The 26099-nt window shown below is 49.1% G+C and overlaps 9 protein-coding genes across 9 annotated transcripts; 5 read left to right on the top strand and 4 right to left on the bottom strand.

Moving 5' to 3' along the window:
- Positions 1-484: 484 nt before the first annotated feature.
- Positions 485-1450, bottom strand: LTR64_002596 (uncharacterized protein; the record flags this gene model as incomplete). The annotated part of the gene is made up of 3 exons (XM_064896965.1): positions 485-1095; positions 1144-1173; positions 1231-1450. The coding sequence occupies 3 exons, from the start codon at positions 1448-1450 to the stop codon at positions 485-487; spliced, it is 861 nt and encodes a 286-aa protein (XP_064755915.1).
- Positions 1451-2769: 1319 nt separating this feature from the next.
- LTR64_002595 (uncharacterized protein) lies at positions 2770-3507 on the top strand (the record flags this gene model as incomplete). Its single annotated transcript, XM_064896964.1, has 1 exon — positions 2770-3507. One exon carries the CDS (start codon positions 2770-2772, stop codon positions 3505-3507), a length of 738 nt encoding a protein of 245 aa, XP_064755914.1.
- Positions 3508-4768: 1261 nt separating this feature from the next.
- LTR64_002594 (uncharacterized protein) lies at positions 4769-6044 on the bottom strand (the record flags this gene model as incomplete). The annotated part of the gene is made up of 3 exons (XM_064896963.1): positions 4769-4963; positions 5015-5811; positions 5894-6044. The coding sequence occupies 3 exons, from the start codon at positions 6042-6044 to the stop codon at positions 4769-4771; spliced, it is 1143 nt and encodes a 380-aa protein (XP_064755913.1).
- Positions 6045-10969: 4925 nt separating this feature from the next.
- On the top strand, positions 10970-11881 carry CAP1 (F-actin-capping protein subunit alpha; the record flags this gene model as incomplete). Its single annotated transcript, XM_064896962.1, has 2 exons — positions 10970-11167; positions 11237-11881. The coding sequence occupies 2 exons, from the start codon at positions 10970-10972 to the stop codon at positions 11879-11881; spliced, it is 843 nt and encodes a 280-aa protein (XP_064755912.1).
- A 120-nt stretch (positions 11882-12001) lies between these two features.
- Positions 12002-12967, bottom strand: LTR64_002591 (uncharacterized protein; the record flags this gene model as incomplete). The annotated part of the gene is made up of 1 exon (XM_064896961.1): positions 12002-12967. One exon carries the CDS (start codon positions 12965-12967, stop codon positions 12002-12004), a length of 966 nt encoding a protein of 321 aa, XP_064755911.1.
- Positions 12968-13679: 712 nt separating this feature from the next.
- On the bottom strand, positions 13680-14532 carry LTR64_002590 (uncharacterized protein; the record flags this gene model as incomplete). The annotated part of the gene is made up of 2 exons (XM_064896960.1): positions 13680-14293; positions 14403-14532. The coding sequence occupies 2 exons, from the start codon at positions 14530-14532 to the stop codon at positions 13680-13682; spliced, it is 744 nt and encodes a 247-aa protein (XP_064755910.1).
- A 2617-nt stretch (positions 14533-17149) lies between these two features.
- Positions 17150-21622, top strand: LTR64_002589 (uncharacterized protein; the record flags this gene model as incomplete). The annotated part of the gene is made up of 1 exon (XM_064896959.1): positions 17150-21622. One exon carries the CDS (start codon positions 17150-17152, stop codon positions 21620-21622), a length of 4473 nt encoding a protein of 1490 aa, XP_064755909.1.
- A 690-nt stretch (positions 21623-22312) lies between these two features.
- On the top strand, positions 22313-23853 carry PHO85 (negative regulator of the PHO system; the record flags this gene model as incomplete). Its single annotated transcript, XM_064896958.1, has 2 exons — positions 22313-22801; positions 22906-23853. The coding sequence occupies 2 exons, from the start codon at positions 22313-22315 to the stop codon at positions 23851-23853; spliced, it is 1437 nt and encodes a 478-aa protein (XP_064755908.1).
- Positions 23854-24327: 474 nt separating this feature from the next.
- PDA1 (alpha subunit of pyruvate dehydrogenase) lies at positions 24328-25694 on the top strand (the record flags this gene model as incomplete). The annotated part of the gene is made up of 3 exons (XM_064896957.1): positions 24328-24462; positions 24514-24647; positions 24734-25694. The coding sequence occupies 3 exons, from the start codon at positions 24328-24330 to the stop codon at positions 25692-25694; spliced, it is 1230 nt and encodes a 409-aa protein (XP_064755907.1).
- Between the last annotated feature and the right edge of the window lie 405 nt (positions 25695-26099).

The raw sequence follows: 26099 nt of genomic DNA, 5'->3' as shown, positions 1-26099 counted from the left end.
CTTCCTGCGACCGGCGTCAGTCTGACAGCTCATATTATCTCCAATTTCGTGGTGGAGACTTTAGTTGTGCTTCTCAGACAGTATTTGAGATGGCTCGAAGTTTGAACATTTCGATGGACGATTTAGGTGATTTGTTTGTGAAATGACGTCAAATCCATATTGCAGGGATTGCGGGGTGTTCCCGAGGTCCGCTCTTACCAATCATGCTCCTGAGGGACTACCATACGGCTAGATAGAGCTTCTCTCATTCGCGAATTGCAAAACTGCAAGCGATTATAGAGATGCGATTATCAATATACATACTTCTTGTCGCTAGATGTAATCACCTTGTGACAGCGGGCTCGGCTCTGTCATCAAATCAATTCTCGTTGACGACAAAACGAGTAGTGCTCGTTGTTATGTATTAAGACAATTCACGCTCGTCATCCGTACCATACTTCAAAAAGCATCTCTTCTGCTGTCCAGTACAACCAACGAGACTTGATCAACCCAAGAACGCCCCAGCTGTCTTTGCTAGCTGTTCATCGTAGTATGGCTGGAAGGCCAACCAACCCTTCTCATTTGTTCCCACCTGCTGATACGAGAATGCAGCTTCTTCTTCATCGATCAAAATCTTTCGATAGCCAGGCTTATCGTTAGATGCTGCGTCAACCAGAAGCTGTGCGTGGCATGTCTTGTCAAGACTGATGAACCAGAATGCTGCCGCATCGACTGAGTCGGCACACGTGAGCAAGCCGTGGTTTTGGAGGATGACAGCTTTTCCATTCCCCAGCGCTTTTGCTATTCTTCTACCCTCCTCTCTATCGAGTACCACGCCACCAAAGTTGTCGTATACCGCATGAGATTTGTAGAAACGCAACGAATCTTGGGTCATCATGTCGAGCTCGCGACCAAACACACTAAAGGCTTTACCGTGTACAGAATGGGCATGGCAAGCTGCATGTACATCTGGACGCGCCTTGTGAATTTCTGAGTGGATCGCAAATGCTGCAGCATTAATTGGTTCGTCTCCCTCAACAACAGTGCCTTCCTCGTCCACAAGAATCAAATCCGATACCTTGATCTGAGAGAAATGCATAGACAGAGGGTTTAGCCCTATTGGATCGAGTTAGTTCGGTATGGCTGACCGAGCAGTCAGCTTACAGAAATGGTCTGTTAAGATCGGATCTCGAACTAGGAAAGAGTCAGCAAACTCCGAACAGGTGTCTCTTCATAGTAGACGCATTATACCTGAGATGTGCCCTGCCACACCCTCGTCGAATCCTCTATCTGCGAACACGCGGAAAGCCGCAGCCAAGTGTTGCTTTCGGTACACTCGTTCGTCCTCGAGGGACTTGAACTGTGGATATGTACGAATCTTGAGCTTCTTGCCTGACTTCGTCTTGCCTAAGGCCCCTAATTTTGCGTTTTCGGCGTGGGAATCATCATAAACGTCGAGAGCAGGTGTCATTATGTCGTAACGATATCGCGACTGTCAGTAGGCTAGCAAAATGTCAATGTCGAACTGGTTCCAAGAACGCAATCGCAATTGCTAGACCAGTCTGCTAAAGTAATTTCAATAATATTTGTTCCTCGGACTCGACCCCGTCCACATCCGCCCCTCAAGCATTTTGCCGCAGCATACGGAGTACTCCCCACACGTTACTGTGTGGCAAGTCTATAAGGAAGGGGTACGTCGGCCTTCTACCTTGGCAGGATGAGGGGAACGAAACAATTGTGCTTCAATACTCCCTACTGTGAGTGTGATTCGGTATGCAACAACCAGCGGTCATCCTTACTCTTTCAACAACGACCCGTTAAATGTACGAGTACAGGTTCCATCTCAGCTTTCTACGCACTGTAAGTCAGTTACATGTGTAGAGCACTTCATTCTTTGTTGTAGTAAGTCCATTATAGTCGTCTGAATATTGTACGGCAGAGCTCGTCTCAGCTGCACAATCCAGAAACAGGTAATAAGGCTGCCTCAATCACTGGCTGGACACAGCGAGGCGCGAGAGGCGATGCTTGCGATAACCATGTAGGACGTCCTGAGATCGTGTTCCAGCTGTGCCGAGGGCTTGGCAGGCTATCTTCGAGTCAGCGCAGCAGCAATTCTTTCACCTGCGCTTTCAATGCTTGCATTTTGGCACAAGTCTTATCCCCAGATTGGTTTAGCGATGCGACCCGGTGAATGTCAACTCCGAGGATACCCACTTCCTCCAGGCCTGGCCATCAACTCTATGCACAATCAACGCGTGCTGGCACTTTTGGCCCTATTGGGAGTGACCACTCACAAGGATGGAATACGTACCCACGATATGATCACTTGTTCGTGTTTCTGCGGAGCAATATCAGGCTCCGGTTTGAGGTCGGGTTCGCAAGCACTATCGGCTGGCTTGCTTGAGACGTTCTGTGCTAATGTCGCAGATTTGTATAACCTCGAGCAACCAGAGATGCAAGCTCAAAGCTGGAACGGAATACTCGCATAGCGATTTCCAGTTACACTTGTTCGTTTTCCGTTTCGACATCTTTCGTTGTTCGACGAGAATCAGGCGGACTGCAATAAGTGCATACGATTGAACATTCGTGTTGCAGCCCTATCTAACTTGTTTCAACGATTAGACTAAAGTCTGGGCGTGCATGAAGCACTTCATGCTTTTGCTTACGGCTCTTTGTGAAGCTATATCCCAGGCATCATCCCTCATCAGCCTTTCATCTCTTCGTTTACTGCTATTCTATTCTCTTCTCGCCCAGCTACCTGCGTTATAAGAGCACTCCACAAGCTCGATCATGGGTGCTCACAAGATCGGCTCATATATCATACATTATCGGCAAAGGAAGAAGGAAGCGGCTGAAGACGAGAGACGAAGACGGCTGGAAGACGCAAAGAGGCGTCCAGACATCATCGATCCATCCTGGGAAATACTTGGTTACAAATCGCCACGACCTGAACAGAGCATAGACAATTCGATCGACCATGACCATAGGGCTGCCACCTTCTCATCGTCAGCAAAGGACGACTGGCTGTTCCAGGCCCGGCGAGCGAGTACTATGCCCGGAGACTACCAGCTCCAGCCTTATTGCGAAGTGACACCCAAATCTTCAATTTCGAGCAGCAAGTCTGCTGCGAGTGACCAGACATGCGATATGGGCTGGGGTGAGCCGTCCATCACTGCTCGACCAAGACCCCAGTCATACCTTCCATCAGCAGCGTCGGCATCATACTCAATGTCGATGATGAATCTACACGGAGGTTCTGTCCCTCAAAAACAAAGACATGATTCACCCAACCACAATCATTTGGATCAACAAAGCTTGCCGTTCCACGACGACAGCAGTTCAAAGAGAGCAAGCTACCGTCTTGAGGCATGTTTGACGAAACCTTTCAGCATCAACGATCCTTTGGACTTCCCATCAGAACCTCTCCACAATGGCACTGATGATCAGCAGCCTGAACCAGACTTTGACGGCGCTCATTGTCAGGACGACAGCGACGCACCGAAACGTTGTGACGGCCTCGTGGCTTGATGATGGAGTATGTCTCACCTTAATCTCTTTTTTCCATCACCTTTTGGACTTTTGTCGTCGATCAGCGCTAGCAAGGAGTTCGTGGAGTATACCAAATGAGCGACAATTTTTTCGTTGAACTCAATGTTATCATTGTGAGAGGGAAAATGATGGTACAGTAATGTTAGGGCTTATGAATAGGTGTTGGCAACTGCGGTTTTTTTTTACGCGCGTTAGAAGACACGAAGCGATCAATTTACCCTGTGCTCTGATTTATCTGTCTCGTTCCTTCATTGTTTAGTCTTGACTTCCTAGCTACCAGAATACCATTGTAGGAACCATTCGAGTCAGCCCTACCAGTACAAAACACTACACCTCACCTGCGGTCGAATGATCAAATTTGGCCCCGAAGAGCAGATTGCAGGGGACAATCCCAGATTACTGGGCTTGTAGGGCCACCCGAAGGAATTTACCGACGCGTTACACACGTGGAGTCATTACACCCCTGTCTGCAACGTGTCAAAACCTTGCGCTCCTTCAGAACATAACAATGCGATATCCTCTGTCGTTCTCGGGACGTGAACAGATGCACTTTCATCACTGCTGCTGTGTTTCGAAGACAATTCTCGGCACGAGCAAGAAGTCATGCCACATCCGGCTGATGATCCAACAAACCTAAATGAGTCGCATGCTGTCCTCGACAATCACTATGAGCAAGATCAATACCTAGCAACGGTACGCCATATTGCTACACGAGTATCAGCTGCATAACTCGGAGTTGTAGATCGCTTCCATGCAGAATCCGGTGGAGCGGTGCTTTACAGGGACCAGCACTATGTTATCGCAGCACAGCATTTACGAGCTCGAAAGGTTTCCGGAATGGACACAGGTAATACCGGCAGTCGCGACAGGTGCTACAATAGTAGCTTCATCGAGTAGGTGTACCAGCATGCGGATTATTGGCTGTTGTATCAACAGTGACGAAATCTGGTGCAACAGGGATAATGTTAGTAAATTGTTGTCTGTGAATAGGCTGTGTGTCTCTTTTGACTTCGGAGCGTACATGCCTTCGAGCGGTTCAAGCAGTTGTGACGTTAACCTTTCTTCTCTACGATCCAGACTTTACAGCAAGGCGCCCTCAATCCTATGTTCATCAAATGTGCTCAACATCATCTAACACCTGCACACTTCATGACTGAGGTTCGAAGCAGCAAAATGAAAATTGATCTGTCAGATCAACTAGACGTCTATTCAACTTGATCCAGTTCTTCCTCCTCATGAACTACGCAGAAGATCTGGGCGTGAATACAGTCTCTCTCCTGCTCATACGAACCTTGACATCTGTCCAGTGCCACTTTAAGATCGCAATTGATCGTGTTCTCGGCTCTTTGTCGACCAGTTGTATGTCGTAGTTTGAGAACAGGTGAATGAAAACCAGCTTCAGTACAGACGTGGCAACCCTCCTTCCAGGGCAGATCTAGATGGTCATAGATTAGATCGAAGTCGAAATTGCCGAGACACAACTTACGTGATTGCCATATCCAAACGCTAGGTAGTGCTCATCCGCTTCGTATGACACAGCCGCTAGAGTGGCTACCACGGCATCCGTGGTCGGTTTGTAGAAGCGAAATGGGTCATATGAGTCTGGCTGAGTGTAGAAGGTGTGGTCACGATGAATGCTATATGCTGAGACACATATACTTGTGCCTTCTGAGAGTTGCGAGCCATCGTCAACACAGGTATTTTTCAGGATCTTGCGTTGCATTGAAAGCAACTGCATGGAATGCATGCGTAGAGTTTCGCGAACGCAGCTGTCAAGGATAGGGAGACGGTCAGCTGACCACAATGCTGCTGATAGTTCCGCAAAGCCAAGACTCGTTACTGGTATTATCTCTTTGAGTAACAGCTGCATAAGGTTCGAGTGTGTTCCCGCCTGCAGCACGTCCGCCATGAGAGAAGGTATGGCAGCTTCAAGCTCATTGAATGCTGCACTACCTAATTGAACTGCCATGCTGGTGATCACGTCTAGCTGGACAGCACGATCGTGGTTTGGCATAGACCTGGCAATATCCAGATAATGACGCAGGTAGGTATTCTCCAGCTCGGCGCTCAACCTCCGGGTATCTTGTCCAACATAATCGATAATATGCTGGTAATAAGGCTTCAGATCAGCCATGCAGCCACGAGCAATGCTCGAGACATAAGATTTCATGACCCGACCAAGTGGGCGCCGTAATATACCTGGAAAACATGCAAGCAGCATGCCGAGGGGCATGATATACTCCCTTTGTACAGCAAGATTCTTCATGTATCGTTCGTTGCGACCTATGACATTGTTTAGTGTTCCAGTAAGGTCCTTGTACCTGCGATATAGATTTACATCCACCAGGAAAAGATGGACACTTACACAAGGGTTTTCCCACAAGCATATGATTAAGGAGGCGTGATAGGACAGGAGAAAGTGCTGTGGCCAAATTCACCTGTGTGACACCATCTGCGCAGCTGTGAAAGGCCGCATCGCAAGCCAGCTTGATTTCCTCTTCTGTGCTCGCAACCATGGCAGCCCCATGTTGTCTCAGTGTTCTGATTGAAGCCTTGAGACAGAAAGGGTCCTGTATAATATGATCGTCAAACAAGGTGTATTGAAGGCTAAATCGATCTTTGACTAGGTCCAGAAAATTTGCAGACTTGGTAGACAACTTATTAATCCAAGTAACTTTGCTGGGATGGAGGACAACCACTGAGCCGGTCATTATGGTCGACAAGGTGTAAGGTTTGTCCGATGCAGCATACTATGAAAGCAAACAAATGAGCCGTGTTTATGCATAGACTGAGATCAAGATTGGACTCACCTCCGCATGTCGCCTCAGAAGCACGCTAGAGAGATCGAATAATTGATCTCGAAACTCTCGTATTGTTGCGAACCATCCATAGCCTGATCTCGTTGACGGAATTGTGCGCGGGGGGACCACCACCGGAGAACAGATTGATTTCAATAAGTATATGCTGACTGACATGACAATGAAAGCCAGAGCGAATGTTGCTGGCTCAGGAACAACCAGGTCATTGATGTCCGCGAGCATCGCGATGGCGTGAGCTTGAGACTTTGCTGTACTTGTTCTTTCTTTTCCACTTGTCGAGCCTTTTCTTTGTGGAATTTCACGCACGATCGGAGTACGATTGAAGTTCGAGCAAGCAACTGAAGAGCATTGCAGTAGTCTGGATGTCCTAGTGTTTATGTCTGCCAGGAACTAGTCAACTGTATTTTATCGTATGGTACAGGGACAACATGAGAAAAGGTGTCTGAAGCGGATGGAGTAATGACCACCAGCCATAGTTAAATGTCAGAGCTCGGTAGTGTAGGCATTGTTATGGTTCCATCGGATGGCTCGCTCACACAAGGCCATCCTCTAAATCTCCTAAGGCTGTATCCGGAAATCGCTATTGACCAAGATTTGCCTGCTCGCCCTAGACGATCAGCTCCTTGTTTGACAGATACTCGTAGGTCGAGACTACCAATATCTAGTCAAACGTGTTCGAGGTTGGTGCCGATTTCCCTTGAGCAAACTTAGAGCAGGAGAATGAATACGTAAAGCTTTACAGCCTTGTATCCGGGCGTGAATTGACATGTCGAGGCATTACCTATTCAGTCGTGATTGATGAACAATAGGAAGTTTGACATATATTGCCAATGAACTACGCAGCTAGACAGCTTGTCATCGAGCACTGTCTCTGCTTGGCCCTCTGTAGGTAAGATTATCCTGATCCAACGTTGTCTATCGGGTGTCAGGATGGACCAAGTGTAACGAAACTACGTTGGCCAGACAGTCAAGGCAATGGCTCCTGCCACGACAACGACGGAGCACCACGAGTCACAAGGTAAATGAAGCAATTGTATTACGGATGATGGCTGTCAGCAAACGAAGTGGTGTGGGAAGTGGAAGCGTAGAACGTCAAAACACAAAGTTTCGACGACTGAAGTGGAGGCGCCGACGACGATCGCGGCTGCTTGGCAAGTCGTACGCGAGTCGTGTTGTGGACGCAGGTACTCGAGTACCACCTGCTGCGATCTCCGACGACTACACAAGATACTCTGTAGTATCACGCGTCGTCTACGACGAATATAGGGCTTGCAGACATGCGGGCGACTTACCACACCCTGATAGCACGTACGGACATCTGTGTCGACTGGTAACAAGCTCAAGTCTCCATGCACGCGACATGATCAGCCTTGACGTGAAATAGTGTATTGATGTTCAGCTCAGAGAAACGGCTGACCGACTACTTGACGTGAACCTTGGTTCGATCAGTCGCCCACATCTTCCGTTGTAAGTCCAACCTTGTAAGCTTCCTCCCGAATCATGCTTACCTCAGAAATCAACTACACAGCGTCACTTCCGTAGACGTGCTGAGGCGTCTAGTGAATTTCCCCCGACTACAGCATGATGCACCCTGAATGAGTACGGCAGTCATTTTTCAGACTATCAATTTCTGTCATCCTCATCGGGGCATGTCACAATTGCTTGGGACAGAGGTCGGCCATGCACGATGAATGTCATATCGAAGAAATAGCTTGCTAGTTTCTGGTATATAGGTGAATGTTTTACAGGGCAGCAATGCGAATGAGCTTACTGCAAACCCGCAAAGCACATTCGTTTCGTTTGATCGTCTTTGAGAACAGCGGTCTCGATGACCCCGTATCTAAGCAATTGCAAGCACGGCCATGCCAACGATCAGAAAGAATCTGAGAAGCAGCAGTCAACACAGTGGGAACTTATCCCCAGTGTCGAAGATGCGATACTTGCAGCTCAACAGTATGCGTACAGCACGGCCTATCCAGACGGCCATTGGTTTGGAGAGCTTCGCAGCGACGCGTCTCTCACAGCCGCATATGTGTTCATGATGTATGCCATGGGTGTGGATCTTCGCTCTGACCATGAGGCTTTGATTCGGTATTTCCGGAATACACAGCTATCGGATGGATCTTGGTCTCCTGCACCTGATACGCCATGCAGTCATTCAATTACTGTAGAGGCATATCTTGCATTGAAGATCCTAGGTGTTGGTAGCAGCGATCCAGTCATGCGATCTGTCCAACAGTTCTTTCAATCTCAGGGTGGTATAGGCTCGATTCGGTTTCTCACACGCATATGGCTTGCACTTTTCGGGCTGATATCCTGGAACGACGTCCCGATCCTCCCAGCCGAATTGATACTCATCCCTTCGACTATGCCTATCAACATATACAAACTCTCATCTTGGGCTCGATCTGCTATAATCGCACTTTTAGTTATAGCTCACCACCGGCCTGTGTTCGCACTGCCGAATGGGTGTTCAAGCCGAAACAACTTTCTGGATGAGCTCTGGTCTGCTCAGCCTCGCAAACCAATTGCATACACTCCGAGTTACTGGACTTTGCTCTGCGGACGACAATGGTTTGCCATCGGAGCAAAGATAGCTGACTCTATCTTACATTTGCAATCTGCCATATGGCCCCGCGGGCTGCCTTGGATTCGAAATCTTGCTTTGCGATCGTGTATGGATTGGATACTCAAACACCAAGAACCAACAGGAGATTATGGCCATGGCTATCCAATGCTGTTCAACCCGATCGCTTTGCACCTTGGAGGTATTGCCGCAGATGATCCTCGTTTGTGCCGTGCAATGCAAGCCCTTCAAAGGTGTACCGTTCATGACCACCTTGGTATGCGTTTTCAAGCCTGCACTGGCCCTATTTGGGATACTGTTCTCATGTCGATCGGTCTAGTCGACAGCTACAGCGGTCAGAGTGATGCTGATGCTATTTCGCGAGCCCGGCAACAAATCCGAAAAGCTCTGGCCTGGGTCAAAGCACGTCAGCTGCTTGGTCACGAAGGAGATTGGCGTATATATCGTCCTCATATTAGCCCCGGTGCTTTCAGCTTCCAGGAACAGAATAGATGGTTTCCAGATCTCGACGATACTGCAGCTGCAGTGACTGCCCTAATCAAAGAAGGCACGACAGACCTCGACTCTGATTGTATTATTGCTGCGGTAGAGTGGATGCTTGGCATGCAATGTTCCGATGGTGGCTGGGCGTCATATGAAGTCGATAACAACAAGCTTTACATCAACAAGATACCGTTCTCTGACATGAACAGTTTCGCTGATCCTTCGACAGCAGATATAACTGCCAGAGTCGTTGAAGCCTTAAGTCTGATCCTGCAACACCTCGACGAGACCAATAGCAAACAGCGACCTTCAGAGACGAGAATTGGAAGACGACATGATCGTATATGGATCGCTGTCGAGCGAGCCATCGACTATCTTGTGAGTCAGCAGGAACATGATGGCTCCTGGTATGGTCGCTGGGGTTGCAATTACATCTTCGGCACAAGCACAGTGCTCTGTAGTCTCGAATATTTCCGAGGAAGGAATAAATACGAGGTTCTGGACGATGTAGTTCAGAGAGGTATAGACTTTCTGGATATCTCGCAGAACGGGGATGGTGGATGGGGTGAATCATCTTTGTCGTACAAAACAAATAAAGACAAAGCCTCACAAGTCAGTGCTGAACTAAGTGGCCTCACAGAAGCTGCCGACTCAACCGCTTCGCAGACAGCATGGGCATTGATGGCACTTGTTGCCTATCGGGCACCATCCGATCCAACTGTGATGAAAGGTATCAGATATTTGCTTGATACACAGACTTGCCGCGAACAATGCTCGGTTCAGTACAAGCAACAGAATGCTTCGAAAGGCGATTCGCCGCTGCTCGTATCAAGTGGCAGGTCATGGCCAGAAACAGCATTTACAGGCACCGGCTTTCCAAACCATTGTATGCTCAGATATGAGTACTATCGACATCACTTCCCAATGATGGCTCTTGGAAGGTTTCTTGCGAAAGCAAAGAAGGCTAGATTGAATGGTTGATTAGCAGGGAAGGTCATTGCTAGAAGAAGGATAGCAAATCTTGGTGGTTACTTCATGTGTCGTTGCGAATTCTTCTACATCCAGTAGTCGGCTCGCAGGAGTTCCTCGATTGTTGTTTGGTCTTCCTTTTCTTTAGACGATCCCCAATTGCGTTGTCTTCTTCGACTGGTCTACACGCCATGCTGCTGCCTCTGAGACAATGCATCAAGCTAGCATTCGGTGTGTCTGCATAAACATGCGTCTTCCACTGATAGCAGCAAGTCTCTTCGATCAAGCCGATAGTACATTATGCATAGGCCGGTCCAGCAGGAGTAGTTGAGATCTAACACTTTCCACGGGGATACGAATCGCCTGTAATCAGTAGCGTAGAGAGTGGCTAAGATCGTGCAAATGAAAAGTTACGGTTTGGCACGGTTGGACTGAGGCAAACCCTGCACTCCGCTTCACTGCGGGCTCGAGACATGCCCCGAACTGTTACTAGAGCCCACCTCGTTACAGACAACCACAAAGTCGAGCGCTGAATACAACACTTTGAAAGTTTACGCACGACCACTGTCGATACTCTAATGCAATGGCTTCAGCTGAAGTAGTCTCATCGTTTGTTCAAGGCACGCCGCCAGGCGAGCTCAAAGAGGTCGTCCAATCTATCCAAGCACTCACATCGGACGGAGATCCTTCTCTACTACAGCACCCTAAAGTAAAGGCAGCCTTCCAGAATTACAACGAGAGTCAACTAGTTTGCGCAAAACTGTCAGGTGGCTCGCAACATGTAGGACTCCCTCCTCAATACCCTACCAAACAACTAGAAGGCATCATCGCATACTAAACCCATACACAGGTACTAGTCAGCCCCTACAACAGACTAGAAGGAAACAAATACTACGACACCACAACCTCCACCTCCTTCACCTTCGATCACACAACCCAAAAAGCAAGCAACCCCCAATCCTACACCCACGACTCCACCAACAACGACCTAATATCCTCGATCCAAAAGTCCCTAGCCACACACGTCGCAGAGCACTATCCAGCACAATCCTCCGCAGCCGCAGGCTCCGCATATACAGTAGCTTCTCCCTCAGAGACACCGACCGAGATCGCGATCCTGATAAGCGCAACCAAAGCCTCACCACAAAACTTTGTCTCGGGCCGTTGGCGGACGACGCTGCTTTACAATACCGGTTCACGGACGTTGACGGGGACGATTGCCGCCCAGGTACACTATTATGAGGACGGGAACGTGGCGCTGAATACGACGAAGCAGGTTTCGGAGAATAATATTGGTGATAGTGGTTCGGAGATTGTGCGTGTGCTGGCGAAGCTAGAGAAGCAGTATCAGGAGGAAGTCAATCGAGCATTGGTGGGGATGAATGAGGGCTCTTTCAGAGGGCTGAGACGGCAATTACCGGTCACGAGACAAAGGATAGAATGGGAGAAGATTAGGGGTTACGGGTTGAGCGATAATTTGAAGGGGAATAAATAAGGCCTTGGTCAATAGGCTGGTTATACACTGCATGGATAGACCCGGGAAAACTGGAATCATAGATACAATTTGACAGCTATCGCCAGCCCTTTTATTTTATATTGCTGGAAAGCAGTATACTCATGGCAGACTGCTACCACCTCTAGTAGCTTGACCAACCTGCGACCCAGTCTCGTCCTCAGCATAACGCTTGTATACCTCGATATACCTGTCTCGCTCGCTCATTGTGCTCAGGACACTGTCCCGCTTGTGCACCTCAGCAAACCAGGTCCTCCATCTATTCCAGATCTCCTCATCGTTCCCACCCTTGCCAGGTTCAGGTATGCCAACGCCATCCGGCTTCTTGTAGTGGTCAATCAAGAACAATCTAAGCGCCCACGGAATCAATGTGATGTCGACCAATGAGAACCTATCACCTAGAAACCAAGGTCCTGGCGATGAAGAGAGTGAGTCGCGCTCGCTATCCATCTCGACGAGCTGCTTGACGAAAGTCTTGATGGCACCTAGAAGAGCCGATCGTGCGTCGTCGATGGTGTATTGTGAGTTCTTCTCAGGAGTGTGTTGAAGAAAACGGTAAAAGGCAGGGACGATACGACTGGATATGTGATCAATCCAGAGTCGACATCTTGCTCGCTCGTATGCTGCGAGCTCATCATCACCTTCTGGCAATAGACGTGGCCCATATTTGCTGGCGTCTGCGAAGTGTTCGTCTAGATACTCGGCAATGACTATCGACTCATACAGTGGCCTAAGTGGCCGACCTTGTTTCGAAGACGCCTTGGAATCGCCATTGCTGGTAGGGTGTGTGTCTCCTTTCGGAGCTGGTATAGGCACAGCGAGTGTTGGCACTAAGCCCCGAGGGTTGAGTTTCAAGAAATCTGGGTCTTTGTGGTACGGATTGATCTCGATGTACTGATAGTCGATCTTCTTCTCTTCCAGTGTGATCCATGTGCGTTGTACAAACGGACAGAACCAACCAGCGTAGAGCTTGAGGGACTTCTCTGCTTCGTGGCGAGTAGCAGTCTCGTATGCATCACCTGTGGCCTTGTCATGGATAGTCTTATCGACCTCGTTTGGCGGCGCCATTTTGTATCTTGTGGTTGAGAATCGTGATGCAGAAATGCAGTAAGTAGTGGATCGAGCTGGCGAATGAGACACGGAAGAGCAGTGGTTTGCCGATACGGCTGGCCGTGCAAACTGGCTCTTTCAGATCAGTGCTCGTGGCACAATTGTTGTAGGAACGAAAAGCAACAACTTAGTTGATCCCATCGGCCAGCAGTAGTACTGGACTACAGGACCTGCTTGACATGATGTATTAACATCGTGGTTGTGATGTGTTCGTTCATAAGCATATGACGTCTCTCTTCACCATAGCTGCTACGTTTCAGTAGAGAGGTGCTCTGCTTAAATGTAGAACCGTAATTACCAATGCCCTTCTTTCGTGATAGCGGTGTATATTTTGGATTTGCTCATTGTACGTGACCTCTGTTAAGCATTGTAGACGGCTGGACAAGACTTGCGCTGACCACCAGTCCCACGTCCATCCTGCAAGCGAAAGTTGTTTTGCAGCTTTTGCACTGCGGATGAAACGCCCAGAGAGCCGTCGAAAGACTGCGTAATGCACACAGTGGAGACAAAAACGGTAACAAAGACATGCTATTATCGAAAGATCGGGATCAGATGATGCTCCAACGGTTTCCTGCCAAATTGCGCTCTTCTCGAATACCAGAGTCAGCCAGCTTATTGGAGCCCGGCAACAGAGTCACGGCTGCCACACAGACCGTTACCAAGCGGACAATCACGACTGAGCAGCAAAACGCTTCTTTCTTGCTTCAGCTGCTTTTTTGTCTTTCTCGTTCGAGAAGGCATTTGAGCCTGGCTTGGCAACTCCTGTCGGTTTGCCTGCGCCACCTGTCTTCCTTCCATTGAAACGACCTCCTTTTTTGTTGAAATTTCTCTTCAGGCCGGGATCGTCGAGAGTGGCATTTTCGTCAACAGCACCAGCTCCACGCTTGCTGCCCCTTGGTCGCTCGCTAGACAAAGCCTCGTCTAGCTTACCAATAGCATTGGTACCCGTGCCGAATCGCTGTGCTCTTTCTAAGTGCTTGATTGCATCGGTGTCCGGCGTAGCAGTCTCGGTAGTTTCGGCATCAGCATTTGCTGGTGCTGTCTTGAACCTCTCCGCACGCGCTTTGCGCTTAGCCATCTCGTTGTCGACATCAGATGCCGCGATACCGATTGAGTAGTCCTTTTTCTCTTCAGCTGTCGGGGCTGCAGCTTCTTTGCTGACCGTCTCGGTAGAAGTTTCTTCTTGCTGATCAGTCGAGGCGTCCTGAGTCACAGGCTCAGGTTCCTTGGCAGGTTCAGCCTCAGGCAAGGCATCTTCTGTAGCTGGTGCAGACTCGACAGGGTCTAGTGTAACAGTCAGTATCAGAACTGGTATTGACATTGGTGAATGGATTGGCATAGTATTTGTTACCCATGTCTTGCGCAAGCCGTGGGAAGGTATTTGCGGACATACCTGTTTCAACCGTCTTGTCAGCTTCTGTCAACCGTGCAACCAGCTCAGCCTTCTTTCCAGAGCTCGGCAGACCGCGCGATTTGAGAATTTCTTGCAACTCAGCAACTGTCTTTTTTGCGTAATCGGCCATAATCACGCTCTTGGTGGCTTGCGCCTGAAAATCTAAGAAAGAACCCTTGGTCAAAGCCAAAGAAATCCGAAATGAGCCTTGCTCCAACAAACGTAACGATTAGGCGAAGATGAAAATCGTGAAAGCAAGTCAGCTATGCAAGGACAGCCCGACCAGCTCCTGTAAACTTCACGTTGGAGCGCGTGTTCTCCACTGGCGATCGCAAACATCAGCAATGTTCCGTTAGCGTGACGTTGATGCCTGAAGCATTGCTGATGCCTTGTTGTTCTATCACCATTTTCTGCTCAAATGCTTCGCCGCAGTGAGTGCGGGTAATACCTATGTTCAACATGAATTGGTATTTCATCGCGCAATTGTGATCTGACCAGAGTGCCAGGGATAGTACTATCACCATTCGAGTGGTCGCTACTTTGAGACGTATATACTTAGGCTTTGAGCAGGTCTACCTATTCTGAATTCAACGTGGCAGAGGTGCTGAGATTGACTGGAAGCATGTTCACTACATCCTCCTGTGTTTTCGCTAGTAGTCCAAACCCCCGTGCAAGCACAACTAGCACACTCGCAAAGGACTTACAGCTTCAAGTTTCTCTAGACACGAAAGACAAGATCGTGTGATCAGGTATAGTTGACTGACGGTCAGCCAAGGCCACGTACGATCATGGACCTCTGTCAAAGCTCATCCCAGCACCACCTTGTCTATAGCCGAACGTGCATGAGATGAATATCACTTGACGGATACTTGGCATACCATTGCAATGCTATCGAACGAGGGTTCTTTGTAAGTCCTCAGCACCGCACGTTATACTGCAGATTTATAGATAGTTTAATAGGTCGTACACTGAATGTGCTACTTTCAGAAGCTGTCATACCAAATAATTTGCCTTCCAAGGCAGCCAGATTAAGCGTGAATGTCGTCCGCCTCGTGTTGCCAAACTCTCGTCAGGGTCGTCACGAAAAGCACATTTTGATGGAAAGAGGAGCCTGCTTCGTCACGTCTTTGACAAATGTACGTTCGTCATTGTCATAGGTCGATCTGATCTTCGTATCAACCGCAACGGCTGAAGGTTCTTCTCCATGGCTTTGCTTCGAGAAGGGCAGCATCGAACCTGGTCTCCGCGCTTAATAAAAGACAGCTGATGAGGAACCGAATTAAAGCATTTCCGTGAGACTTCCAACCTGGGCGGGAGTTCTGCCGTTGTGATGTCCACGGTGGCTTTGTGGCTCTACTGATAAGAAAGACATTCCGTACTCGGGCGCCAAAGCGTCTTCATAGCATGTGGCTAGAGATATTGCGATCAAGGACGGTCGTCGCCACTTGTGAGCTTGCATCAAGGTTCTGATGTGAGGCAACAGCTGCGCGTCTGTGCAGATCAAGGACAGAGTCATGGATTGCGGCTGAGTCTCCGGTATAAAATTCCGTAATTGGTCGATGAACAGCGAGCTTGCACATATGAGGAAAATGTGACTGCTGTTTTGGGTCCACTCGCTCAGCGCTTGCTTTGACGCCTGAGAATTCTTATTTGGCGTCCTTGTCTGGCGTGCCTCGGAGCTTTGTTGTCTCCACCTTGGCGTGTGGCCCAAAATGCTCGTCGACTGGTGAACTAAAGATTACCATTCTGGCACTAGAGAGCCCAGCGATTCGGCCCTCACCATTGTCTTTGGGTCCAGTTGCAACTTAGTGTTTCAACAACGGCGCACAAGTGGAAATCTTTGATGGTCATCCATACGGTCGATGCATGTGCTCCTATTCCTGATACACGGAACACTTTCGTGTACGTCAATCTCAGGTCTAGTCGAGCGAAGCCCTATCCTATCACAAAATTGGGATCTTGGGCTTATGCGGATTGGACCGTTCCACCGCTTTTTCTTGTCATTGAGGCATTGCGAGGCTCTTACTGGATGTGCTACTGCTTCTCAACCGTCGAATTCCCGAACTTCAATTGGTTTTGGTATGGTTCAGGTAATGATGACTACCAAACGGCATGTGGCGTCCGCATGGAACAGCACCTTCAGCATACTAGTGGACCTGGGGTCGTAGGTTTTCTCATACCCGAAGTGGGTCATAACCCGTTTGTGGCTGCTAACTTGCATTGCTTTCGCCGTCCTCACCAGCGTCAGATTCTAGCACTTCGAAATCCAGATGTTGCTAATCGACAAATCCTAATTGTTCTTCCGTTCTTAATTATTCACATATACACTTTCACTTCAAATCTTGTACTTATTAATATACATATTTCGATCGTTGTGAGGACATCCAGCGCGGGATCAACACCCTTGCAGGTACAACTACGACTTCCCACTTCGGTGGATTGGCTGTTCCGCGCAAAGGATTAGGGCAAAGACAATTTTATGTTCTTTTGAATAAGGCTTCAGGATCGCGAAAGCGAGCTCGGATAATTGTATCGCCAAATTTATAGAGCTCACTTTCGAAAGGGTCATCGGAGTCCAATTACTATCATACTCGTCCCTTCCTGTTACACAGCATATTTCAGCATATCAAGTCATCTCCTCCACTGGAATGTACTAGAGCTAGAACAGCCGGCATGCAATCACCAAGAAGACTTGGAAATCCAAAAAAAGTGTATCTCGGGAGGGAAGTGTGGGTCTCACAGCAGACATGTCGTCGCACAGAAGTCGAACAACTGAGACTCAAGCGAAATCTTTCCGAACTACTTCTACCGGACCACCCTCGTTGATGTCAGACAACATTGCCCTGAAGAACCACGAGCTTTCCACCACTACTTCTTCAAAGCGCGTAAGTGGCATCTCGAGAACAACGAGCCGGAAACGACCAGATGCTACTTCCGACAGCAATCCACGGTCCATGTCCTCAAAGCCTTCTACTTTGCCACGACCTGTATCCTCCTCAGCGCAAGCACTGTCAAGTTCGTTTGCATCGTCGAGGCTCACGCCGGCCTACGCGGGAAGGTCTCCGCCACTTCAAGCTTTAAATCTAGGTCCGTCCACGATATCCTACCCTAGACTTGATACTTCGCGAGCTATCACACACGAGAGTTCGATGCGAGGACACAACACCCAGACATTTTCTCCGTTGGAGTACGACGATGACACAGTTTTTGGTATTGCTGTTCCTGAAAAGGCCGGCACTTACCCGCCGGCACGTCTGCCACCACGACTCATACCAGAGCTGCAAGCATTAGCAGCCAGCAGTAGTCGGCCTGTCAATCCTGCTTCGTCGTCAATAGGCTCAATCAGTAGCCCATCAACATGTCCGTCCACTCAGTTCACCACTTCATCCAGTCCCTGGAGCGCCTCAACCACTACCACGACCCCAATATCGTGGTCCTCAGCTTCTCCGCACGTCGTGAATCCGAGTTCAGCTTCAAGCAAGCGTTCAGATATAGTGCCTGTTCCACAAAGTGTCAAAACTAGAGTCCCAAGATTACCGATGGTGAAAGAGACGCAGCCGCCTGCACCGTCATCGAAGGTGATGTTGACCAACCAAGGTGAACGAAGTGGAAGGAAGTTAAAAAGGTCAACACCTGTGACTCCTGAGCCAACACCTCCACCTCGATCATCTTCTCTAAAAACAGCACGATCTCGTAGTAATAGTGCCACGACGAGTAGAAGTGGCCTTCAAGAAACACTGGCGTCACATCTAACTTACCTGCCTGGACTAGCGATTACCTCCGATATACCTCTGCCCGCTGCAACGGACAATACGGAGAGGCTAGATGCAGAAAGTGCAGATCTAGGCCGTGGACATTTAAGACTCCAAGCCGTCTTAAATACAGCGCCACATCAAGAACCTCGAGCACAAGCGACGGATCCTCCGCGAGAAATCACTCAAGCCACATGCCACGATCCAGCACGCTCAAGACAGCTATTAGAACCTCTACCCATAGCACAAAATCAACACCGCAGAATTCCAAGCCTTTCAAGACGCCGTGATAGACGGCCTTCCAATTCTGAGAACGAAAGTGAAGTCGAAAAGCTTGGTGCTCGGGGTCGCCTCGCCAAGTTCTCGAAATTAGCCCTTTTCGGGAGGAGCAAGGAGAAGGCAGAAACCGACAGCCAGGCTCAGAATCCACAACCACGAAAAGGACCAAGAGCAGGCACGGGCCATGAAGGTTACGGCAGATTTGGAAGAAGAATCCGCAAGCAGTCAAGTGGTAGCGACATTGGTGGCACTGAGAGCGAAACCTCGGTCACAAGCAATGCGCGAAATCCTGTTCAGAAACGGCAAAGCAGAACGAGCAGCGCTAGTCAAGATCAATCGGATTTGGATGACTTTGCAGCAACTCGTATGAAGCCTATTGCGATGAAAGGAGGATCGCAGAGAGGACGGACGAATCCATTTCCAGTCTTCCCCAAAAATCCCCAGCTCAGTGATGTGAGTTTGAGCACTATGAGCTCCAGTGACACGTATATGGCATACACAAGAGCTTCGTCTCCTCGTCGAGAACGTTTCCCACCAGCTACAGAAGAGGTCAGGCAAACCCTAGCGACACGGCGGTCGCAGAAGTTTGCCTTGAGTGAGGAATCCTTCCGTATGCCGGAACCAATCGAAACATCTGGTCTCGCTGCAACACCAGCCCTTGACAGCCGCAACACAACGCGATCTTCAGAGCTCCTTACCCCAGCCAGTGCTATGTATCGAATTGACCCTGTACTGCTGGACAAGCAGAAAGGCAGAAGCAAGAAGCTGAAATGGAACATATTTCGGCGCAAAGATAGCATTTCGGAAGGAAATCAGCGGCCAATCGAGCGTCCGCAGAAACGCCCAGGCATGTCTGTTGACGTCGCTGCGGCTCCGGCACACAGACCCGTGCCATATTATGCTATGCTTGGTTCAGAGTCTGAGGTAGTTACAACCACTACTATCGGCCAATTTCTTCGAGAGGCTCAAGAATCACCTGAGAGAGACGACGAAGTAATTTCCGTTGGTTTAACAGACGACGAAATTCTAGGAACTCCAAATATCCGTCCAGAGTCTGTCCTGTTGCCAATGGCGTTGTCCAAGCAAGCGCGACCAGGAGCACCGAAATTGACCGAGGTGCCTCAGGCGCTATCGCCAGAGATGCTGTATTTGCAGAAGGACCATGTATCTGAGCCTCATCCAGTACGTAGGCAGCCTCGTCTAGCACAGGTGGGTCGGATACCGAAAGTTGTTCCAACCAGGCAGCAAGCTCAACCTGGTGTAGCTGCGTCAGAAGCATTTACGGTTCCTTTTGAGCGACAATCGAGACCTATCACTGTTAAGTCAAAGCCAAGTCGAGATCGACTGCCACGTCTGACAACCCAAATACCACCTGTTACCATTTCAAGACCACCAAAAATCAGCAGACTCGATGATGAAGTGACAGAACCGTCAGTTGTCAAACGTTCCGAGGCACAAGATATGGATTCAGACTTTTTGAAATATCAGTCAATGCGTGATTCCGACTTTACAACATCCACAGAGTCTACAGGAATCATCAGCATAATGGGTCCGCCAGCTTCCCAGCTGTCATCGTTTGATGCACAAGCGGAGCAACTGCTTCATGATGACGATGTGTGGCATGAATACAACGACTTCATGGACGACATAATGTCCCCGACTCAGCAGACAAAGTCGCCGTCTTCCACACAAAAGAAGGGCGACAGAACATTACGGATCTCTGGCAGGGATAGAGTCGTGTCGAAAGGTGATATAGTGCCTAAAGGCCTTGCTATACTGCCACCTCGCATGCCAGCAGCTCAAACCTCGAAGGGCTCATTGCTGACTCCTCCTTTACCCCTTTCGAGTGGTGCCTCATTGCAAGAAATGCCGTCATCTGACGAGATAAGGCTGAGACGATCGAGGATTGCAGCTGCTCTTCACACGTCGTCGTATGCACCTTCTTCACCTTTCTCTATGCGTGATTTCCTAGACGAGTATGGTCGTCCCAGCAGCGGCAAATTCTCTGATCACCTTAGCGAATCTTCAGCGTTAGCATCGGTCCAACCACAACGAGACCATTCGCGTGTTCGGCAGTACGAGAATGCGGCACACTTGGAAGAGATAGAAAGAACGCATAATCCGACGAAGCACTCTGATCGTCAATATGCATCTCTCATGGTTTCACGCTGGTTGTCGTTTGGTCGTGTGTTGTTCTCACCAGCTCACCTGGAGCTTGAAACAAATTCCCAGAGACATGTCCTTGTCATTGATGGGCTCGGGAACGAAGATTGGTCCATCTATTGTGCAGTTACATACCAAGCACAAGAAGTCTTCGTCCACGATCTGAAGGAGCGGCGCATCGGTAAAAGCAGAGGAAAAACAGCTCAGTCATCCGAAGGGGCACCTCCCAACCACAGACGATCAGAGCTGTCCAGTTTCAACGAGAAATTTCCACTCCCACCAGCATTCTTCACTGCGATTGTAGTTCGGTTCCCCCCAGCAATGCCGGATTCGAAGCTCAAGAACATTGTGTCTGAATGTCGAAGGGCACTGGCTCGTGGGGGATACCTCGAGCTGATGGTACTTGACCTAGATATTGTGAACATGGGCAGCCAAACAAGAAAAGCTATCAAGGATTTAAAGATCAAGATGACTGCAGCTGATCGCACGGTCAGCCTGAAGCCTATCATTGATAACGTGCAACATGTACTTGGATCTAACGGCTTCTCCAACCTCAACAGATGTATCGTTGGGGTGCCTGTTGTCGGAAAGCCAGCAGGGTCATTAGACTCTTCGTCAGAGTCACGATCAAGCTCGGGATCTGGGGCAGGACCTGGTAGGCGCTTATCAGCCGGACCACGGCCCTACGGTAATCTTGGTGGACAAGCCAATTTCTCGCTCAATGACCTCGTTGCTGATCATTCAGACAACGCTGATGCAAAGATTGGACGCATGGTATCCAAGACTGCTCGGAGTTGGTGGCAACACTGCTTCGAAGCAGGTATAATTACGGAAAGCAACACATCGAAGAGTGTGTTTGCGAGCAAGGAAGTAATAAAGGAATGCAAAGCAAGAGCTGCGAGCTTCAAGCTGTTGATCGCATACTCACAGAAGCCACCGGTTCGGGTGGAGGAAAGAAGAAGAACGATGAGCGAGCCAACGATACCTAAGCTCGCAACAGCAGGTAGCACAAAAGCTCCTAGGTAAGGACAAGCAACGTAGAAAGACAACAGAGGCTATTTACGACGATCGAGAACGACATTTACGAAGCGTGCATCTTCAGCGAGATTGTGTTGATTTGATGATACCCCCGACGCAGCATTTGACAACAAGTTAGCAAGCAATGTGGTTTCAGCATTTTGAATAAAAAGATTGTATAGAAGCATGGAGAACTAGAAAAGTCGAGATGGCTATCTCGATGACGGGAATATCTTTATAGCAAGTCTGGCATATGAGGAGTCTTGCAATTCTGGGGCTTGGAAGAATGTATCGGAATAGCATATTGACATTTCGTACCATGGGAAGTCGCAGGCGATGAATCTGGCTGTTTTGAACACAGACTTTTTATGGGCGGACGACTGTGACGATTTATGCAGGACATTAATAATAGTAACGTTGAATTCTTCTCTCACTTAATGCAGAACAATGAAAGGCATGTAACAAGATTGAATGCTCGATCCTTGCTTTCGCTCACGCAAACCTCGTAAGCCAGCCGCTTATAGGCGCGCGGCAAGGAAGGAGAGCTTCTTAGATTGGGGCACAAACAGGGAGCAACCTGCCTAACACGTCCAAGATGATTCGGTCAAATTGCATCGTCGCCTGCCCAAGGATTTCAAAACGACGATCATGTAGGTGTCCGGCAAACAGGCTGACACGGCTAAAGCTCGACCTCGAACTATGTCTTCGCATACACGACATACTTCTACATCTTCCCTGCCGCATCGCACGTCTAATTCATCGTCGACGCCGTCTGCAATACCGACAAACCCAACTGTGGCCGAAGTGCCAGAGCCTGACGAGACTGGCTCTAGAAGCCCCGCCGCCGCAAATACGCCCGCCGCCGCAGCATCCCAGTCACAACCACGATCGCGATCACAATCGCAGTCACAGTCGGCGCAGACATTTTCTGCCAGTGCAGAAACGGCAATCAGGTATCAACCTCAGGGCCGGTCCCGGCAGGAACAAGAATCTTCTATTCACGACGTTGTTCGACGAATTGTCAAGCCTGGCTCAATCCTATTCCAGCACCAACCACCTCCACTAGTAACGCAACAGAGGTCAGAAAGATTACAGCAGACTGTTCAGCAACCAGTTTCAAATATGGACAGGCGGCACCCCAGCTCTTTTCAGCAGCTGGAGAAGTTAGGTGAAGGCACATATGCTACAGTAAGTCAATACACCTAAATCTCAAGTCTCGTATAACGTCACTCCTTGCGCCTCCTGCGTTGCCAGATCGCTGCTGTGGCCTACGCTAACGTCTACTTTGCCAGGTCTACAAAGGTCGAAACAGGCAGACTGGTGAGCTAGTAGCCCTCAAGGAAATACACCTAGACAGTGAAGAAGGCACGCCGTCGACCGCAATTCGAGAAATCTCACTTATGAAGGAGTTGAAACACGAAAACATAGTCACGCTGCACGATGTCATTCACACCGAGAACAAACTGATGCTGGTCTTTGAATACATGGACAAAGACCTGAAAAAATATATGGACGCGCGAGGCGATCGTGGCTCCTTGGATTCACCGACGATCAAGAGATTTATGCAAGACCTACTTCGCGGAACCGCCTTCTGCCACGAGAACCGAGTCCTACACCGAGATCTGAAACCACAAAATCTGCTGATCAATACCAAGGGTCAACTGAAGTTAGCAGATTTTGGTCTAGCAAGAGCGTTTGGAATTCCTGTTAATACTTTTAGCAACGAAGTCGTGACACTCTGGTATCGAGCTCCTGATGTGCTGTTGGGCTCGCGCACTTACAACACCAGTATAGACATATGGTCGGCAGGATGTATCATGGCTGAGATGTATACTGGTCGACCACTATTTCCTGGTACGACGAACGAGGACCAATTGCAGAAGATCTTCCGACTAATGGGCACACCATCTGAGCGAACTTGGCCAGGTATTTCTCAGCTCCCGGAATACAAGGGCAACTTCCCAAGTTACGCGACACAATCGTTGCACATCCTACTACCTCAAGTCGACAATCTCGGCCTCGATCTTATCAGCAAGCTCCTGCAACTAAGACCAGAGAATCGAATCAGTGCTCAAGAAGCTTTGAGACATCCTTGGTTCAATGACCTGCCACCAATGCAAGGTCAAGTGCGAGATCAGGTAGGACAACAGATCCAGCAGCAAGCCAATATGGGTATGGGAGGCATGTCGACGGGTGCTTACGGTACTCAACCTGGCATGGTACCAGGTGGGAGATATTAGATTCAGGATCACGAGAATGGAGGAACGACGAGGGCGTTCAACGTCTATTCATATGGCAGATAGATTAGCACGGGCGTGCCTGGTGTAATGGTAATGCAGGGGCAGCAGGCATCGGTGTTCTGGTGGTGGACTCTGGAAGTCCACTCTAGCAAGAAACTTTCACCTTGCTCTATCCTCGTCCAACATCATCGATCGTAATTCAAGTACACGAAGTTGCAGCTCTTTGCTCCTGTAAACACGCTCTAGAAATCTTTGGGGACCAAGGAGGAGTGCGTTCTAAAAGAGGACAGACACGATCCCCGATAGCCAATCGGAAGCTCGCAGCGGAGATCCATTCAATGGTTCTAAACCCGTTGAGGTTCAGCAATTGAAGCAGGAAAGGACCACACGACAGGCTGCTCGTCGTGGTGGTGCATTCATTCTTTAATCTTCTCGTCGTCTCTTCTGCTCGTTCTCACGTTTACTACTGTCAATATGCTGTCGAGAGCCTGTGTGAGAGGCTTTGGCCTTGGTGCAGCTGCACCCCGAAGACAAGCTTACCAGATCGCAAAGCGAACAGTTACCACAGATGCTGCGAGTTCGCATGCTGACAAGGCCGATGTGCCGGACGTACGTGCTCAATTTACGAGTTGTTGCAGACAGGACTGATTTGTGGCACAGAGTGAGGATGAGCCATTCCCAGTCAAGCTCTCCGATGAGAGTTTCGAAACCTACGAGCTTGACCCTCCTCCGTACGAATTGATGACGACGAAGAAAGAGCTGAAGAAGATGTATTACGATATGGTTGCCGTTCGGTATGCGCTCGCACAACGGTGTGGCTGAGATATGCTACGCCGTGGTCACATCTCAAATGGGGGAAAATGCTGACGCTTCTTTACAGACGTATGGAAATGGCAGCTGATAGACTATACAAAGAGAAGAAGATCAGAGGTTTCTGTCACTTGTCAACTGGTCAAGAAGCTGTGGCCGTCGGTATCGAACACGCTATCACCCGAGACGATGCAGTTATCACAGCCTATCGATGCCACGGTTTCGCCCTTATGCGCGGCGGCACTGTGAAGTCCATCATCGGCGAATTGCTTGGTCGACGAGAGGGTATTGCCTACGGCAAGGGCGGTTCCATGCACATGTTCGCTCCCAATTTCTTCGGCGGAAACGGTATTGTCGGTGCCCAGGTCCCTGTAGGCGCAGGTATCGCATTCGCTCATCAGTACAACGGCTCCAAGACTGCAACAATAAGCTTATACGGCGACGGTGCCAGCAACCAGGGTCAAGTCTTCGAGGCATACAACATGGCCAAGCTATGGAAGCTACCATGTATCTTCGCCTGTGAGAACAACAAGTACGGCATGGGCACATCCGCTGCACGATCCTCCGCTCTCACTGAATACTATAAGCGAGGTCAATACATCCCCGGCCTGAAGATCAACGCCATGGACGTCCTCGCCGTCAAAGCAGCCACTCAATACGGCAAGGAATACACCGCCAACGAAAACGGCCCTCTCGTCTTCGAATTCGTAACCTACAGATACGGCGGCCACTCGATGTCCGACCCAGGCACGACCTACCGAACTCGAGAGGAAATCCAGCGTATGCGATCGACCAATGACCCCATCGCAGGCTTGAAGCAGAAGATCCTGGACTGGGAGGTGTGCAGTGAGGACGAACTGAAGAGCATCGACAAGCAGGCGAGAGCGGATGTGGATAAGGAAGTTGATGAGGCGGAGAAGATGGCTGTTCCGGACCCGACACCGAAGATCCTGTTTGAGGATATTTATGTTAGAGGGAGCGAGCCGGCGTATTTGAGGGGACGGACGACGGATGAGACTTATTATTACTAGATTGGTTGGTGGATAGGATGTGCTTGAGCTGCTTCGAGAGAGTATCGTTTCCTTGCACGCTGTTTCTGGTGAGGATAACTAGTGGGTGGGAGTCCTGCGGTTAAGCGAGCGAGCGAATGGTACATACATAGTTAAGTTCAAAATACCTTTTTTCTCTTTTGTGTTCGCTTTGGCGACGTATGAGATGGAAGGTTAATCTTTATATGTATGCTTGCTTTGCAACAGTAGGTGGAACTCATACTATATATTCATGTCACCATGGTTGTGGGTACATGTCTCTATCACCGCCAATGCGTCCATTGTGTTAATGCGAAACTATACCACCTACATATTTACGTCCTAGAACTCTTTTGAGGAAAACAATATTCACCTTAACTCAAGACATGTAAGTAAAGACAATAAATA

Source organism: Lithohypha guttulata, assembly GCF_036872675.1.
Source record: "Lithohypha guttulata strain CCFEE 5908 chromosome Unknown scaffold_2, whole genome shotgun sequence".
Classification (NCBI taxonomy): Eukaryota; Fungi; Ascomycota; class Eurotiomycetes; order Chaetothyriales; family Trichomeriaceae; genus Lithohypha; species Lithohypha guttulata.
Note: the sequence above shows the minus strand (reverse complement) of the source record. Positions and strands in the feature narration are given on the sequence as shown.